An 18,393-nucleotide genomic window follows, 5' to 3' on the forward strand; every position below is an offset into this window, starting at 1 on the left:
GAAATGGCTACCTGAAAACGCTTTGCTATCTTATAGCCTTCTGCTTTGTGGGCATAATTTATTTTAATTTTCAGAGTGCTAGGCAGCTGCTTAGAGGAGCCCATGGTTGCTGATTGTTGGGACAAGGTTTGAGGAGTCAGGATGTTTGTAAAGCTTTGAAATTTGCATCACCTGGCCTTTCCTAACAATGACTGTGAACAAGCCATAGCCCTAACAAGCTAATGAAGGTCTGAGATCTTGGTAAAAGTTATCCGAGAGCTCAAATCTCTTGGGGTGCCCAAACTTTTGCATGGTGCTCCTTTCCTTTTTTCGCTCTAAAATTGTACAAAACAAAAATAATACACTAATCTTGCTTAAAACGTTGAAAAGAATGTTTCATCTTTAACTTTATGACTTTTGGAGATCAGTTCATCTTCTACTCACTTAACTATTCACAGTAACAGAAATTTTGACCGGGGTGCCCAAACTTTTGCATACCACTGTATCGCAGAATAAATATTGCCCCTTACTGCTCAGAAAAATAACATGGTAATGAGGAAAACTGCTCTTTAGAACATGTGTCAGATTCACTTGATTGAGACCATTTATTAACTGGTACTAAATCACCAATTAGAAATACGCCTTTGGTCTTGTCCACGTAGGTCAATCCACGATTAGGAGAGAGTATTACAACCAACAGATATTTGCCACAACTTGCTTCTTACAAGAACAAAGCACTAAAAATCTGCCCAACCCATTTTTCCTTTGACTTTAGGTATTCAATTCTAGTTAGGCAGGTTTTTTTGTAGAAATGTAATTGACGCCTCTAGCTATTTCATCTTTTATTTAATTTCTAGGTGTGCTGAAAGATGGCTAGGCACCAAGTCAACCGGTTTTTGGGAAAACAATTATTGCTTGTCACGCTAATAATTCCAAAATAACTCACAAATGTATATATACATGGGGAAACTACATTTAATAAAATACCTAAACCTGCCAACATGTCATAAAAATTATAACACTAGTGGAATACTACGTTTTTATCATGGATATCCAGTTTCATTTAAGAGCTTCATTGTCATCCATAGCTAGAAATTAATTTTATGCTTGATTTGATAGCCTACATTAAAATGTTACACACCAATGTCAGCTGTGAAATTCTTCTCTGGTTGTAGACATGTAAATGCAGGATTAATTGTCATTTTACCAAGTCTGGGTCATCAGCCCAAGCAAACTTCTGGCTTGCCTAGTCAGGCTCCAGTTAAGTTTTGAAGTCCTTTAGATCACCAAGTGAAATATTTGGTCAAATTGTAGGGACTTCATCTGTTGTAGAGTTTATATAATGTCAATGGTGATATGTCAGCCAATGCAATACCAAAAAAAAACTGGCACATATGACAAAACAATTAATCATTACCTGAAGCATTCGAGCACAGATCCAACAACATCATCTGCAAGTTCTTTTGGCAATCTTCCAGTCACTCTTCCTATACTAAAACAGAGAAAAAAAATAATTTAGATCTCAATTCAAATACGATTATTCTTTTCATTGTGTCCAAGTATACAGTATATACAGAATTATGCTCTCAAGACAGCATGAGTTTTAATGCAGCAAATAACTCGCACAAAGAAAATGTTTGGTGCCAAATGATCTCATAAAGTTGAGTAAAATAGAGAACCCAATCAGCATTTAAATTAGTAAAATGAACTATTTAGACAGTTTTGTAATGAGGACATGCAGTTAACTCCTTAATGCACTAGCATGGCTACAAAATTCCTTCAAGTATTTAAATACATAATCAGACCAATACTGAAGCGGTCATGTGTTATCAAAGGCCCCATCTGTCTACTTGATTGAACACTGACGAATAATTGATGCTGTTCAAATACGAAAAGAGAGCTCCAGAGAGTGGCCAAAATGTGTACATCAGCAAACTTACTCACCATTTATTTAACTTCTTGTTATTTTTCTTCATGAAGCTCTAAATAAAAGCAAGCTCTTTCATTCCATCGCCAGTATGCCTAGACTCTTGAAACACTCAAATGATTTTCACAACAGGACAACATTTTCAAGAAATTCTCCATTCACTCTCTATTTCAAAAGTACGTTGTAAAGAGCGTCAGCATATCCCAAGTTACAAAATGTGTTTTTTTTAAAAAAAAAGATGCAAGTCTGTCTTGTTCACACTAGTCATTTTACAGAAGGAATTTATGAACAGAATGAAAAGATGCAATCTTAATGTTTATGTTGTGAAACTGACCTTAAACCAAGGCTTAGAATTTAGATTGGAAAATTTGGAAAAATGTGTCTCCTCTTTATGCATAAATTATACATAAAACCATTTTGAACATCTCTTGTAGTATGACTGCCAATTTTCAGTGAAGACTGGACTGGGCACAAATCACCCAACTGCTAACATCATTTCTCCAACATATATCACACACGATGACATCAATGGGTACAGCACAAGTTTCCAACTCACCAACAGAAACTGGATCACAAGTTCATGGCCTATAGCTTTTGTTGCTGACTTGGGAATAGAATAAGGATACAAAATGCATTGAATAGTTCACGTGGGACAGGAATTTTATTTTGAATGATTCCCCAATACAGGAGACCCCCATGTTACGTGGGGGGTAGTATCCCTAGAAAATGGTCTGCATTGTGATTTCGGGTAACACAAAGCCACGTCAACTGCGTGTGCATCATGAAATGTGAGTTGAAAAAAAATATTGATTTATTTACATTTTATTCACATAAATTCTGTGAGAACAAATTTTATTCTATATCTCACATTTTTGGGTACTGATTTGTGAATCCTTTTAAGGTTGAATTTCCACAACGTGGGGTTCACCTGTATTGAATTATATGGACTCACATTTTACCAACATGCAACACCGATAAAGATTGCAGCATCTTTACACCAGATGCTGTGATCTGTGGCCTCAGTGACTGCTATAGCAGAGGCCCAATCGCACCACAGATTCCAATCGCATTACTCAATAGTGTACAATGGGGCCTCATTGCCCAATTAAACCCCTCCTTGCTCTGACTACCCCTTCCCACTGAACTCCCCTTCAACTTCTCCACTCACTCTCCATTTTCTGCTCCCCTACTTTCCCCTTTTGCTCATCTTCATTCTAGTCTGTGTGACTACTGCAGAAACAGAACTTAAACAATGCTAACCTACTTCCCCTTAGGCACTGCACTAATGAGAAAGCAGCTGTGACCTCAGGCAGCAACTGTGTTTGGTGAACACACAAGTCAGCTTTGCATGCTGTTAAACGGAAGAAAACCATAGAGGTGATTCCTTAAAGAGAGAATGCCCTAATTATCTGATTTATTTTTGGTGACTCATACCTTTATATTAGAACAAAATACAGGTTGCCATTTAGGCATTTAAAATTGGTGAAATGTTTGGCAAAATTATTTATGAGCAATGGAATCACAGATGCAAGGCAAAATATTATCATGGGAGCCTTCCATTACCTGCTCCACAAAGAATCAAAGTGAATGACGAGTAATATTAATTACTGAAATATTATTTAAAAGTTGAATTAGAAAGTAAAATCACAACATTTGAAGGCAGCAGCCAGTGCCAAGAAATTCTTCACAACTCATGACTTTACAGCAAGATTTATGCTTTTGATATAGTTCTAGCTTAAGAAACCAAGTGTGCTTTGACTGGTAATGCTTCCATTTAAATGAGGTTCCACAGGATCACCATCGATTATCAATGAATTGAACATGGGTGCTGGCACTTTGCTCTGTTGCATCATGTCTGGGATGTTTTCCTTGAAAGACCTATACCCACTGCGCCACAGCACAGCAGCAAGTGCCTTTTCACGAAAAGGATGGGGGAGCCAACACCCACTCCCCCAACCCCAATGTTCTGACTACAACCTAAAATTCTCAGGAATCAGGTAGATGGTAAAAGTATGCCAAGGAATACAAGAGGCCATGCAGGGCCACAGTTAGCAGATGACAACGGCTCCTTAATGGTCTCTTTTGAATGAAACGGGCAGCCAAGGCTACTGTGGAAGCAGATATGATAGCAGCGTTTAAGAGACTTTTAGATAGATGCATGAATATGCAGGGAATGGAGGGATATGGATCATGTGCAGGCAGGAGAAATTTACTTTAATTTGGCATCGTGCTTGGCATAACATTGTGAGCCAAAGGGCCTATTCCTGTGCTGTACTCTTCTATGTTCTAATGACACACATTGCAAGATGGACCAATGCTACAAGAAATACCATGACTTGACAAAATCTATCAAGATAAGGGCTCTAACATTTGAACTGCCTCTCAGATGTCCATGTTTTATCTGCAACATTAATACATTTTAAACAGCAGTTCACACAGCACACTTAAGATCCAACACACAACATACTCAAAGACAGACATCCAGATCAACAGAAATCAAGAAAGACAGCATGCCACTAAAGCACTTCCCAATGTTTCTCCTTTGTCTTCTAGTTAATGTTGCCACAAATAGATGGCCAGCCCAATAAGCAGAAGATGACATTCCTGGGCCCAGAGCTTAATCATGCTGGAGGAGTAGATCCTCTTTCTGATGAGCAATGGAGAAATCCAACCCCAACTAGCAGGTACAACTGAATATGCTTAGTACTTCTGCAATTTGTAAGTATTTTATGGCCTTTCAACAGCCCTTGCTCCCTCAAAGGTGCAGACTATATGCACTGGTGGTTTACACACATAGGTCCATGAATGTAGTAAAGCCATACTCTTTTTTGTGCCTTCATCATTACAGGGTTGCTGGAAACAACTACACTAAACACAGACTCCTGTACACCCACAGAAAACAGAAGAGAAGGAATATACTGTACAACTGCAAATGATACTGTAAGCCCCAGTTCATTTGGGTTTAGTGCCTATATCTGAAAGAACAAGCAGATTGGTTAGGCCAGAGGCAAAGAGACACCAGTCTGCCAGGAAGAGAGGCTGTACTTTAACACCTTCACAGAGGACATAGGAGAAGATGACAAAAGAGAAGCATCAATGGAAAACTTTGACAGATATATAAAGCAATGCTTGACACATTGTCCAGTCAGACAGATTGCAAGAGATAGCTAAAGCATGGACAAGTTCTCTCTTGTGACTGACCAACAACTTACCCAACAGATATTGTACAAAGATGGGCATCATTACATTTTACCTGTCATGGAAACATCAGAGACGCAAGAGACTGCAGATGCTGTAGTGTGGAGCAAAAAACAGACTGCTGGAGAAATTTAGGTGCAGGGTTTCAACCCAAAATGTCGACTACCCTTTTACCTCTACCTGCTTGGCCTGCCAAGTTCCTCCAGCAGTATTTTTTGCATGGAAACTTGTCATTTGCATAAGAGTACAACACAACAAGAAGTCCGTTTTGTAGTCTGCATCACAGTGCCTTAGTCTGGAGTGGTCCAGTTGATATTGCAAAACAACAAGATCACATTTCACTCAAGAAAACTGACTTTCCTACATGCAACACTGCAAAATAAATTCTAAGCATTAGTCTTCCAATTAGTGATTTCTCTTAATATTATTATTTTCTCCAGTGGTACTCCCAAATGCTCTTGTTGTGTTCTTTCAATTATATTACACACTGGGGATCAAACAAATCCATTTGACCAAATGATTATTAACATAGAACTTCATTTCATCATACTGCAATAGAATTACTTGCCAGATTCTCTCCATCCAACTTAAGTATCTCATCAACTGAGACAACAAATCATTGTGATGGTTAACCTAAATCTGTGTCATCCAGTTACTTAACACACCTGCCAGTGGAAATAATTTCTTCCTACTTACTCTTCCAAACCATTTCATTTGGAACAGCACTATTAAATATCCTTTAACTTTCCCAACTCCAAGGAGAGCAATCCCAGCTTCTCTATTGTCTTTGTATTATGAAAGTCCCTTGCCTCAAATATCATTTTCTTTAAGATGGTGTGAATATTTTCAGGCATATCTTCTGTAATGACCTTTTCCCCCAACCCAAAAGCAAAACCATGTTTACTTACCTGCCCTCATGTAAAAGGGAGATTAAAATCCAAACTTGCATGAGGCATGACAAGTCTCTGTTTCTATTAGCAATACACAAAAAGTGCTGGAGGAACTCAGCAGGTCAGGAGGCATCCATGGAGGGAAATAAACAGTCAACATTTCAGGCAAAGACCCTTGATCAGGACTGGAAAGGAAGAGGACAGAAGCCAGAAATAAGGCGGCAGGGGGAGGGGGAGGAGCACACGCAGGCAAGTGATAGGTGAGTCCAGGTGAGAAGGGGAAGGTAGATGGGTGGGGGGGTGGGGGCAAGATGTAATAAACTGAGAGGTGATAGGCAGAAGAGGCAAAGGGCTCCACTTCCAGGCCTCCCAGTTTGGCCCCAACAAGGATCTCAGATACCCCCGTTCCATTCCTCTTCCACCTATCACCTCTCAGCTTATCACATCTCTGCTCGCTCCCACCTGCCCCTCTCACCTGGGCTCGCCTATCGCCTGAACTCACCTATCTCCTGACTGCGTGTGCTTCTCCACCTCCCCCCACCTTCTTATTTTGGCTTCTGCCCTCTTCCTTTCCAGTCCTGATGAAGGGTCTCGGCCCGAAACGTCGACTGTTTATTTCCCTCCAGAGATGCTGCCTGACCTGCTGAGTTCCTCCAGCACTTTTTGTGTATTGCTCCAGATTCTAGCATCTGCAGAATTTCTTTGTCTCTGTTTCCATTATTTGTTTTTATGAATCAACTATATAATGCATTTGCTCTCAACTGAGTAAGTCACAGTAAAGTTATGTGTTTGAAAGGAGATTCTATCACTGCACATAGCATAAACAAAGGAATGTGCACCCAACACAGGCCAATTTACTCACCCTTTTGCTGCAGACCACCTTACAATAGTATCTTTGTCCTTCAATCCAAACAGCAATTGCTCTAGAAAAGGGTCACAAAAAAATAACAAGTACATTGTGATGGCAGTTTGAATTTATTTTCAGTTGATGTTTTCACAATTTAAATGCATTGCAAAAATGCATTCCATCAATGTAAAGCAATGACGCTGCCTGAACTGTCGCATATTCATAGCACTTTGTTTTACTTCAGATTTCTAGGAATCTTGGTTTTTTACATTTCAAAGAGCTTTAGAAACTTGACAAACTTCATTCAATTAATGAAGCACCGCTTACTTGCAAGAAATCTAACTATACCAAGCACATATATTATGAAAAAGAAAACTTCAGCTTCTTTAATGGACAATTAAATTGGCAATCTTGCCAAAAGGTGGTGGATTGGCTGATTTCAGTTAAGTACTCAGTTTTTCTTATTCCAAACAGGCATTTAATGAATAGAAGCATTGAGAGTTTTATTCTTCACCTACTTAGGGTTTGAAGAGCTCAATAATGTCACTGAGTTCCCAAACAGGTGTTCCAATTGACAGCACTTACATCCTTCACATCAAGAAGCAACAACGAAAACAAAACACAGAACAAAATTCCCTCTCACTTACTACCAGTTCTCATCTTTCATTCTGAAAGCATTGCATCATTAGGTAGGATTGCATTGGGCCTGCAAAAACCTATGATATCTCAAGGTGAGCATGCACTATGTCAGACAATAAGTTGTTCAACTAGTGGGCAATGCAGCTAGATTGTGTTTTACCCATTATTTTTTTCTCTCCTCTTTCTCACTCTCTCTCTCACTCTCACACACACACACACACACACACACACAAACACACACACACAATTTCTTCCAAACATTGGGGTTTGGCAATCAGCGATGTAAATTCTGACAATTCATCTTTTCTTATTTATGGGTGAAAGTTAATTGCAACAAACCAGCTAACATCAATGAACTTAAATTTGGGTACCAAACCTGGAACTTATTAATTTTAAGATTACGTGGCTCAAGTACTCACAACTTTAAAGAGTTAAGTTTCAAAAGGATCATTCTAGCAACAACCTATTGCTTATCTGACAAAACCCATTGTCTCAATCTCCATCTTCCACTGACATTTCAGAAATGTGTAGGTCAACAGGAGTAAGTAATACAAAGAAATAAATGTTATGATAATCTGTATAACTAAATATTGTTCATTTATTCAGAAAGCTGATGCCAAACTGGTCTAAAATGACTGGTTGTGGAAGACCATAACCAACATTCAGATGATAATATAGTTTACTCATCATAACACACCTATCACATTCTCTATCTCTCCAGGAATATCATAGTCATCATCATCATCATCATCCTCCTCTGCTTTTAAATCCATTTTCTTTATAGATGTGATGTTGTTAATCCGTTGACTTTGACCTGCCATTTGTAAGTTTAGAGCCAAAGACCTGCTCCCACGCTGATACCTAAATAAAAACAAAATATATTTATAAAGAACATGGTTGTAAACCAGACAAAAATTGAGAACATAAAAGGTGTCTAAACTTTTCCTCATTTACACCCTCACCCATTTCAAAAATGCTTCTCTTTCTTGTCTCTAATTTCAGTCTTTTCTCCTTTATGATTCTGTCAATGTCCAATATGAAAACAGAAATTCAAAACACTAAACAGAATGTTTGGAAATACCTGTTTTTCACTCAAGATTTACACAGATACCACAAATGTCTGACAGATCAATTAAAATGAAGAACCCATGTGAAGAATCCTGACCAAAACTTCATCTCTAATTGTATTTCTGATTAAAGAGCTCAATTCCGTAGCTTGCACATACCTCCATTTTGCAATCTTTGGCTTCAGAAATGTAAGGCCCAACCTTTGAATGAGTTTTATGCCCAGTTTCCGAAGAATAGTATGGTTGCATTCGGGAATGTTGCATTCATCAAGGCACTTCAATACCATTGGTGCTGGAGCAGAAAACAGTCAACAATTACTCAGAAACAGTGTAAGCTTTCTAGTGTCTGAACATGGGAGATACAAAAGGAAACCTTAGTTGAATCAAATTCAGCCTGTTCCCCAAGCCAAACTTCACATCATAATTCCATTATTTCCATGTTTGAGCTTTCCTTGCTGTGAAATGGGTGGAATTACATTTAAGCTGCCTTCTGTAAAATGGCAGAAATGTAGAATGTACTTCATCAGTCACTCAGTTATTTGCTGATAGGTTTGCTACGGACCTTTGAACTATAGGAAACTAATTGTCACATAGTAAATAGGAACATAATCATATAGAAGCTTAAAAGCAAATTTTTATTTCCAGCAGGATAAAGCAATGGAACAATTTATTGTCTCAGATTGCAATCGAGAAGCCAAGTTTGGTGGGAGCTCAAAGTAGGTCTAAAGCATTCAACAGTCAAAGAACCAAATTAAACTGAAACCAACAGTAGAGTAAATTTCCATGCAAGACACTGAAATGACAAATAAGAAGCTCAACTAATTTATTAAATAGAACAGAGACGGTTAGGTAAACGATGTGCTGTAGCGGTAACATATGTGAATGCATGGATCCCTTTGTGGTTCACAGTGATCACATCTGCCACAAGTTCAGTTCAGGAGTTAATGAGCTGGAGACCAAGTTTCAGACATTGCAACACATCAGGAAGAGGGAAGAATTTCCTGGAGATAGCATTAGATTAATTACCTTAAGTTTCATCAAACTTCAGATTCAGCAGGGGGTGACCATAAAAGAGGCATTAACTGTGAGTTCTGGAGGAGCCTTAGTCCATATGCTTGTCTAAAAGGCATGAGGTTCTTGTTCCCTGCTTGGACAAGGGTGTTGACTACAAGGGGGTGTGCAAACTGTCCATAACATCATGGCACAGAGAGCCAATCAAGTAAGGAGAGGTGAGAGAAATGTACTTGTCTGGGGCGGGGTGAGTAGGATAGTTAGGGGAACAGACACTATTCTATGCAGCAAAGTTAGTTCTGATGGCTGTGTTGACTACTCAGTGCCAAGATTAAGGACAACTCTTCTGGGCTGGAATGGGAAGGGGAGGATCTGTGTAGCACTAATGACATAGATAGGACCAGGAAGAAGGTTTTGCTGAAGGATTATGAACAACTCGGAAGAACTGAAAAGAACCACAAAGATGAAGATATCCAGATTATTACCTTGCCTTGTGCATATCAGCAGAAGGTAAGTGAGAACAGAAAAGTAAATGTTGCTCAAAGATTGGTGTGGGAGAAACACGTACCAATTCAGTGCTGGGGGAGGAGAGCCGTTCCAATGAGTCACGATTTATTTCAACTGCACTGACAAAATGCATAACTAGGGTTTCGACTGTGCTTTATACGAATTGAGCAGGTGGTGAGGGGGTGGGGGGAGAGAAGAGTTCAAGTAATAGAAAGTGTAGTAAACCAAAAAGTAAGACAACAGTGGTAGTGAAGGAGTGAATGAAAATTGAAGCATGCCATGAAGTGACAGAAAATACATGTGCAGCAGAAATTAGAACTGGAGAAAATAACAACTGTAAAAAGTCAAAGCTCGAGGCTCTCAATCTGAGTGAAGGCAGCAGTTTGTAACAAGACAGACGAGCTGATGACACAAAAAGGAATAAATGAGTCTGCTTTCATAGCAATTACAGAAACATGGTTGCAGGGTATGCAGGATTGGGAACAAAATATTCCAGGTTATTTGATATTCAAAAAAAAATTAGCGAAAAGGAAACACAGGTAGACATAGTTGGGAGTGGTCCACAGGCCTTCCAGGTATTGGCTCATCATAGGACCAAAGCATAAATGGGGACATACAAAGGCATGCAAGAAGGGAACAGCAACTATTCTGAATGATTTTGATCTGCACATTGATTTAACTAATCTAACTTGCAAGGGTACTGTGGAAAAGGAATTTGTGGGATTCATCAGGAATCATTTCTTGGGACAATATGTTATATAACCTACCTGGGAAGATGCCTTTTTAGATATGGTCATGTGTAATCAAGTAGGATCAATAAAAGATCGTGCAGTTAAGGATCATCTAGGGAATAATGATCACAACATGGAAGAATTCCAGGTACAGTTTGAAGGTGAACACATCAGCTCCCAAACCAGAGTCCTGACCTTAGGTAAAGTCAATTACAAGGATTGGAAAGAAGAGTTGTCTCCAGTAGACTTTAGAAAAATAGGCTAACAGATAGATCAACAGATGGACAGTGGCAAATATTTAAGCATAATATTCAGCAGAAATTAATCCCACTCAGAAAGAACTCAATAGGAAAGGTGCACCATCCATTGTTAACAAAGGAGGACAAGGAAAATATTAAATCAAAAACTAAGGCACAGATAGTAACAGGAGACAATACTAGACCAGAGGACTGTGAATATTTCAAAAGCCAGGAGCAGAGGATTAAAAACATCAGCAGAGTTGAAGCTGCACATGAAACACCATGGACAATCTAATCTTAGAATAATAAGATTAAATATCCTTCTAATTTAATAGAAAGGATATACAAGCATTGGAAGCAGTCCAGAAGCAATTTACTATGATAATTCCTGCATTGAAAGGGTTCTCCTGTCATGAACAGCTAAGACAATTAGACCTGTACTTCTTGAAACTTGGAAGCATTTGTGCAATTTTCAGCAAACATCATCACTTCTGAACTTATGATGCAGGGTCATTGGTGGAAACAGCTGAAGATGGTTTGACCTAGGACACTGCCCTGTGAAACTCCTATGTGATGCTGGGGTGACTGAGCAACCTCAACCACAACCATCTTTCTTTGGGTAACATATGGCCCTAATTGATAGAAAGTCTTTCCTGTGATGCCACTAACTTCAAATTTACCAGGGATCCTTGATTTTGCACTCAATCAAATGCTGTCTTAATGTCAAGGACAGTCATTCTCACCTCACTTCTGGAATTCAGATCTTTGGACCAAGACTGTGATGATATCTGGAGCCCAGTGGTCCTGGTGAAACCGAAATGGGCATCAGTAAGCAAGTTATAGATAAGTGCCCCTTGACAGCACTGTGATGATACCTTCCAACACTTTGCTGATGGTTGAGAATAGACTGATTGGGTAATAATTAGCCAAAGTGGATTTGTCCTGCTGCTCATGAGTGGGACATTTGTGGGAAATTTTCCACAAGGTTAGGTATATGCGTATGATGTAAATGTAACGGAATAGATTAGCAAGAAGTTTCAATAGTAGTGAGGATGTTATCTGGTCCCACAGCCTTTGCTGTATCTCAGCTGCTTCTTGATACGAGCAGTTTCTTAAAAATGGATCATCACACTTTCCCTATTATTGATATCAAGCCTACTAGTCTGTAGTTATCTCTCTCTCTCCCTCCATTTTAAAATAGTGGGTGGTACAATTTTTCCACCTTCCTTTATAGAAACTAATGAATTTTAGAAGATGACAACCATTGCACCCACCATCTCCAGCTACTTCTTTTTCAAAACCTTGGAATATAGGTCATCAGGTCCTGAAGATTTATCATATTTCAGTCCCATTAATTTCTCCAACATTACTTCCCCCCCACCCCCCCAAACATATTGTTGTTTTTTTTAGCTCCTCATTCTTTCTATTCCTGTTGTTCTCCATTATTTCAAGGTGTTTGTTTTATGTCCTCTTTTCTTGTTTTGTTTGGATCCATGGCCTTGGTTTCAGACTGAACTAAATCACTGTCAATCTTTAACTGAAATTCATCAAGTTCCTTTAACTACAAGATTAATAATGAACTCATTTTCATTGCTATATTAGATTTAAAATGGTCTGTTCCCTACTCAGGTCTTCAACATACTAACCTAGAAACCATCTACCTCACATACACTCCACAAGTTTGTCCTCTACATGACAGCCAATTTGGTTTACCCACTGTAGGTAGATTACAGTCCTCCATGATTATAGTATTATCCTTGTTACATGCACCTCTAATTTCCTGATTTATATCATGTCAATTACAGCTTTGGGGATTATGCACCATTCCCACCAATATTTTTTGCCACTCGCTGTTGTAAAACTCCACCCAAACTGATTCCACTTTTTGACTTGCTGGGTTAAGATTCATTCTATTTTCTTTCTTCCATTCTGTTATTGTCAGGGCTACCATTTTCCATTTTACTGATCTCTTCTAGAAGTATCTTCATATATTTAATTCCTATTCCTGGTCACTTGTAACATTTATCAGTTCATATCTCTATCAGCTATTAATTTACTTCTCTTGGTCTAAATGCTGCAAGCATTCAGATAAACATACTTCCATGTTCCCTTTTCACTTTTTTCCCCCTAATCTGATTAATTGGAGGTAATCAGGACAGCACAGTTAATAGAGTTTCTGGCTCACATTCCAGCAACCAGGCTTGATCCTGACCTCCAGTGCAGCCTGTGTGGAGTTTGCACTCTCTCTGTGACTGTGCACGTTTCCTGAGTGCTCTGGCTTCTTCCCACATCCCAAAGATGTGATGATTGCTAAGTTAATTGGCCACTGCAAATTACCTTAGTGCAGTAGCTGGTAGGAGAATCAGGTGGCGTTGATGGACACAAGAGAGAGAATAGGTTAGAAGGATACAAGTGGGAGAATGGGAATGACAGACTTGGTCTGGGAGGCAGTACAGACTCAATGGAGCAAATGACCTCCTTCCATGTTGAGAAATAACCTTTAGTTTGTATGCTCTGTCCCTTCCTTATACACTCCAATTAAAATTATCCAATTTTCTACCCTGTTCTGTCATTATCATCACGTCGCCTCTAATTCTCTACACTTCCCCCTCACCAGAACCCTTCCTTTCCCAACCATCACTTTTTAATGTACAGCCTTAGGTGAAGTGCTACGTATTCAATTCACTTGAACATAGTCTTAGTCCAATTTAGGTGAAGCCCATCCAAATCAAATAACTCATCCTTTCACTAACATTAGTGGATCTGCCCCATGCAATGAAACATACATCTTCCTTACCAATCTTTGAGCCTTGCATCTTGTTATTCTTAATGACCCAATGCCAATTTGTACATGGCTCAAGTAGAAACCAAGAGATATAATCTTGGACCCGAGTAGCTGAGACTTCTTCATCAGAACCTCATTCGTTGTTCTGTCACTGATTCCCCTATGGCCAAAAACAAGTCGACCTTTCTTCTTCAGCCCCAAGATGTTGTTCTTCACCCTGACACTGGGCAAGTTATGAGAATTTCAGGGCTCACTCACAGCTGCACAGACCAGTACCTAACCTCCAAACTATACACCCAGCATTTTTGATCCTCACTCGCTGAAAGTGCTCCATGAGAAATCATTGGTTTAACAAACTCAGTGGCACAGCTCGTACAGCTGCTGCCTCACAATCCCAGCAATCTGGGTTCAATCCTGACCCCGACCGTGCTCTCTGTGTGAGTTTGTATGTTCCCCCTGTAACTGCGTGACTTTCCCCCAGATGCTCCAGTTGCCTCCTGCATCCCGAAGTTGTGTGGGTTAGTACATCAATTTGCCACTGCACATTTCCCTTAGAGTGTGGTTAAGTGGTAGAAACTGGGTGGGGGGGGGGTGTAAAAGGGAATGTGGGGAGAATAAAATCAGATTAGTGTTGGATTAGTATAAATGAATCCTTGATGGTGGGCACAGAATCACTGGACCAAAGGGCACATTTCAGTATTGTATGACTCTATAACTCAACTAAAAACAACTTCATCAACAGATAGGCATTGAGAATAAATAAAATGCCATCAGGGTACTCCTTTTGCGCTCTCTTGTAGAAAAAAAACACTAGGCCACCGAGAGAGTAAACCGATTCAAAGGTGGAAAAAAAACTTTCTGTTGATCGAACAGGATGATAGAGATGGGAGAAACCGAAGAGCTATGCTTTTCTCTGGACTGTAGCTTAGACCTTTTAGAAAGAAGTACAAAATCAAATCTCTAGAATCAACTGAGCATATATCCCACCCCACCACCGCCAACTATATAAGGTACGAACTGCTTCAGAAGATTTGTTTTTGGGAGGCATGACATAGTTGAAGCAAAAATGTATTCCCTCTTGCTCAATGCAAGATCTTCCATTTTGATAACACTGGTGGCCAGAGTCAATATCATGAGGGGATCAGATCACTCAATAAAATCTAGGGACAGATTCATCATAGGAGAAGGAAAACTTGCCTCTCGATTTGAATGGCAACACATGAGCACACATTCACAAGCCTGAGTTATTTAGTGAATGTTGAGGGATTGGACGAGGAGCTACATCAGAAGTTCCTTGACTTGGAACTAAGACCAGTAAATGTTTCACATTTTGGGTTTCAGAAACCTTTGTGTTCACAAGAACGTGGCCTGAAACGTTCTTTTTACAGAGCCACAAATACCATCAATGGATATTCAAACAAAGTTCCTCTGAGGAATTCAATGTAGCATTATTCCTTTTGCTCTTTCTTGAGTAAGCTAGGTGTTCTGCTATAAAGGCAGTTTTTCAGTAAACCCCTATTTGTTTTTTATACCAAGAAATCAATCACCTTCTCCCAATGCACCTCTAAAACCTTTTCCTCAATTGCACCCCTTTTCTTCCATTCCTGTGCTCTAATTCTCCTTTCTGTATATTCTTTTCTTACTTTGCCCCAAAATGGCAGGAGGTTTCAGTTACCTGGATCCAATTCCTAAGCTTTTTTCCATAAGCCTCTTCACCTTAGAAATGTAACAAAACACATCTTGCCAAGTTTTTAATATCTCCCCTAACAACAGCTTGGATCATTATCACACCCTTTTCTCCTGCAGGGCTCAATATGTTTCTTAAACTCTGAGTAAAACTATTTTTAGCATACTCAAGGAACTACATGATCATTTTTTTTTGGCTTAAGCAATTAGATTCCTTGAATCCATCTAACTCTCTTGATGTACAAGAGAAGTCGAAGGCAGGAAATAATCAATTTCTAAGGGTCCATACAACTGGAAACTTTTTCAGATTGGCAGGCAGTGGTTAGTGTGGTACTGCAGGATAAAGTGCTTGGGTCACAATAAATCAATAATTTAGATGAGGGAACTGAATGTAATATTTCCAAGTGTGCCCAACAACAAAAAACTGGATGGGGTTGTGAGAAGGATGCAAAAAGCCACCAAGGTGATTTAGACAAGATAAATGAGTTGACAAATACATGACCAGAGTAGATGCAGTATAGCACAGATAAATGTGACATTATCCACTTGAGTAGGAAAGATAGAAAGGCCGAATATTACTTAAATGGTGATAAATTGGGAAACGTTGATGTACACAGGAATCTTGGTGACCTTATAAATATATCACTCAAAGAAAACATGCAGGTGCAGCAAGCAGCTAAGGCGGCAAATGGCCTGCATTGCAAGGGGGGTTTTTAAGTATAGATGCAAGGATGTCTTACTACAATTACACAGAGACTTGAAGAGACCACACCTAGAGTATTGTGTGCAACTTGCGATACAGGAATACAACAAAGGTTCACCAGACTGATTCCTGGGGTGGCAGGATTGCCCTGTGAGGAAAATTTAGTTTGCCTAGGCCTATAGGATATAGAAGAAATGAAGAAGATATCATTGAAATATACAAAATTCTGACAGGGCTCAAGGGGCTAGATGTGAAGAGGATATTTCCCCTCGTTGGGCTGTCTGGAACTGAAGGAGCAGGGCTGTCTGGAACTGAAGGAGCAGGGACCAAAACGTTCAGGAGTGAGATGAAAAGAAATTTCTTCACTTGGTAAACCTGTGGAATTCTCTAACCACAGATAGCTGTACAAGCCAAGTCATTATTAAGGAGATAGATTTCGAGATACAAAGGATATCAAGAGCTATGGGGAGAGATTGGGTATATAAGATGGATCTAAATGCATTCAATGAATTAGGCATGAAGGGCTGAATGGCCAACTCCTATTTTTCTATGTTAACAATGAGTCAAGTTCTTGCACTTGGTAACATTACAATAATTTGGATTTTTCTCAATTGCAATATAATTTAACCTTGGCTGTGTAAACTAAAACTTGTGTAAAAAGTATTTAAAAAGCTGTTTCAGAAGCACTGATAATCCTTGAAGAACATGACTGAAACAATGAAGCAAAAATCTGACTCAATGCCCAAAGATTTTTTTATACTTAAGATCACTTTGTGTATCCAAATATAACAGATCACACAGGCAAAACATAACCCTACAAACATCATATAAAATATAATTATATTGTCATATAATTATGTCATTTATCCCAATTTGATTAAAATATGTACAAAGTATACTCTCATACCAAAGGGTAAAAAGTCATCTCTTTTCCCATGTTTGAACAGTTGAGCCTGCGAATACACAAAAGAAAAGTTTTTAAAATATACTTGTACAATTAAGTCCTCGTTCATACACATTAATTAAAAAGGAACCAATCCATGGTTCTGAGCAATAATCAGGAGAAAAGTGAGTCACTTAATTTTCCCTGGGCTTCTTCTATTCTGATCATGACATGTGGTTCTGGCATAACTGAGCCTTCGTAAGGAATACAGCATCAAACTTCAAATGTATTAAAGAACAGCAGTGATTTCTCTTCAACAAAATTCTTTGATGACATCTATCAAAAGGCAATTGAGACCAGAGGTAAACTTTGCTGCTGTCATTTGAAATACAAGTTGAAAGAGAGAAACTGAGAACAATTTCTTTTTCATTTAGAACTGTAAAGAATACATGCACATCATGCCTTCACTCCCAAATCTTTGTTAGGGTGCAAAATTTGTCTTATATTTTGTCTCAATCTACATGAAAATTATTCAGGCAGAAAGATTTAGTAAGGGCCGAAACAGCTGAAGATTTGTACACAAGTAAAGGAACACACATCTTGAAATCTTGTGGGGCTGAAGGCTGCAGAGAGAAAGCAAGAGACTTCAGAGGTATCTCAAAACAGGATGAACATTTTAAAACGAAGGCATTGCCAAACTTAATTGAGGTGATAAGTTATTGAAATGAAAGTTAGAATCCAACAAACCAAATTTTGGATAAGCTCAAGTTTATGTTGTGTGTAAGCCTGGAGAATGGCCAGTTGAGCATAGGCACAGTCAAGTCTAGAAGTAACAAAGTCACAGATGACCACTTCAGCAGTGGAATTGGTCAAAATTTAGGAAGCGTAAATAAGCAGTCTTTGTAAATAATACAAAAACTACTTTCAATTTTGATGTAAGTCTAACTAAAATGAAGGAATCACAAAACATGGTACCAGTAATCTTATAGAAACATCATCAGAATATGTGAATACAAAACATGCTAAACAAATGAGTATTACTTGGGTGGTTATTTTTCATATAATTTTGATATTGATACAAGATAGGACAAGGGTAATAAATAGAGACCAAGAGAATCTTGTCCCTTATTTGATTTTTTAAAAGTGTTCCTCAATGGAATCTCTGAAATTCATTCAGAAAAATTGACTTCTTTTTTTATTTATTGAAGTATTCTACATACATTGCTTATTGGGTTCACTTAGTTTAAACAATAAGTTTGTATGTTCACCTGCAAAATGTTAGACAATAGACTCAACTTTTC

At 38.7% G+C, this 18,393-nt stretch overlaps 1 protein-coding gene across 2 annotated transcripts in view; it reads right to left on the reverse strand.

The window, feature by feature from the left end:
- tbcd (tubulin folding cofactor D) overlaps window positions 1-18,393 on the reverse strand; it is a 202,840-nt gene that overhangs the window by 151,824 nt on the left and 32,623 nt on the right. For both annotated transcript variants that reach the window (XM_052033297.1, XM_052033298.1), the window contains 5 exons: window positions 17,117-17,162; window positions 8,707-8,839; window positions 8,178-8,341; window positions 6,857-6,917; window positions 1,397-1,471 (listed from right to left, as the gene is read on the reverse strand). In XM_052033297.1, coding sequence (XP_051889257.1) covers window positions 1,397-1,471; window positions 6,857-6,917; window positions 8,178-8,341; window positions 8,707-8,839; window positions 17,117-17,162 — 479 coding nt within the window. The remainder of the gene's footprint in view (window positions 1-1,396; window positions 1,472-6,856; window positions 6,918-8,177; window positions 8,342-8,706; window positions 8,840-17,116; window positions 17,163-18,393) is intronic.

This window comes from Pristis pectinata, chromosome 18 (assembly GCF_009764475.1).
Source record: "Pristis pectinata isolate sPriPec2 chromosome 18, sPriPec2.1.pri, whole genome shotgun sequence".
In the NCBI taxonomy this organism is placed as follows: domain Eukaryota; kingdom Metazoa; phylum Chordata; class Chondrichthyes; order Rhinopristiformes; family Pristidae; genus Pristis; species Pristis pectinata.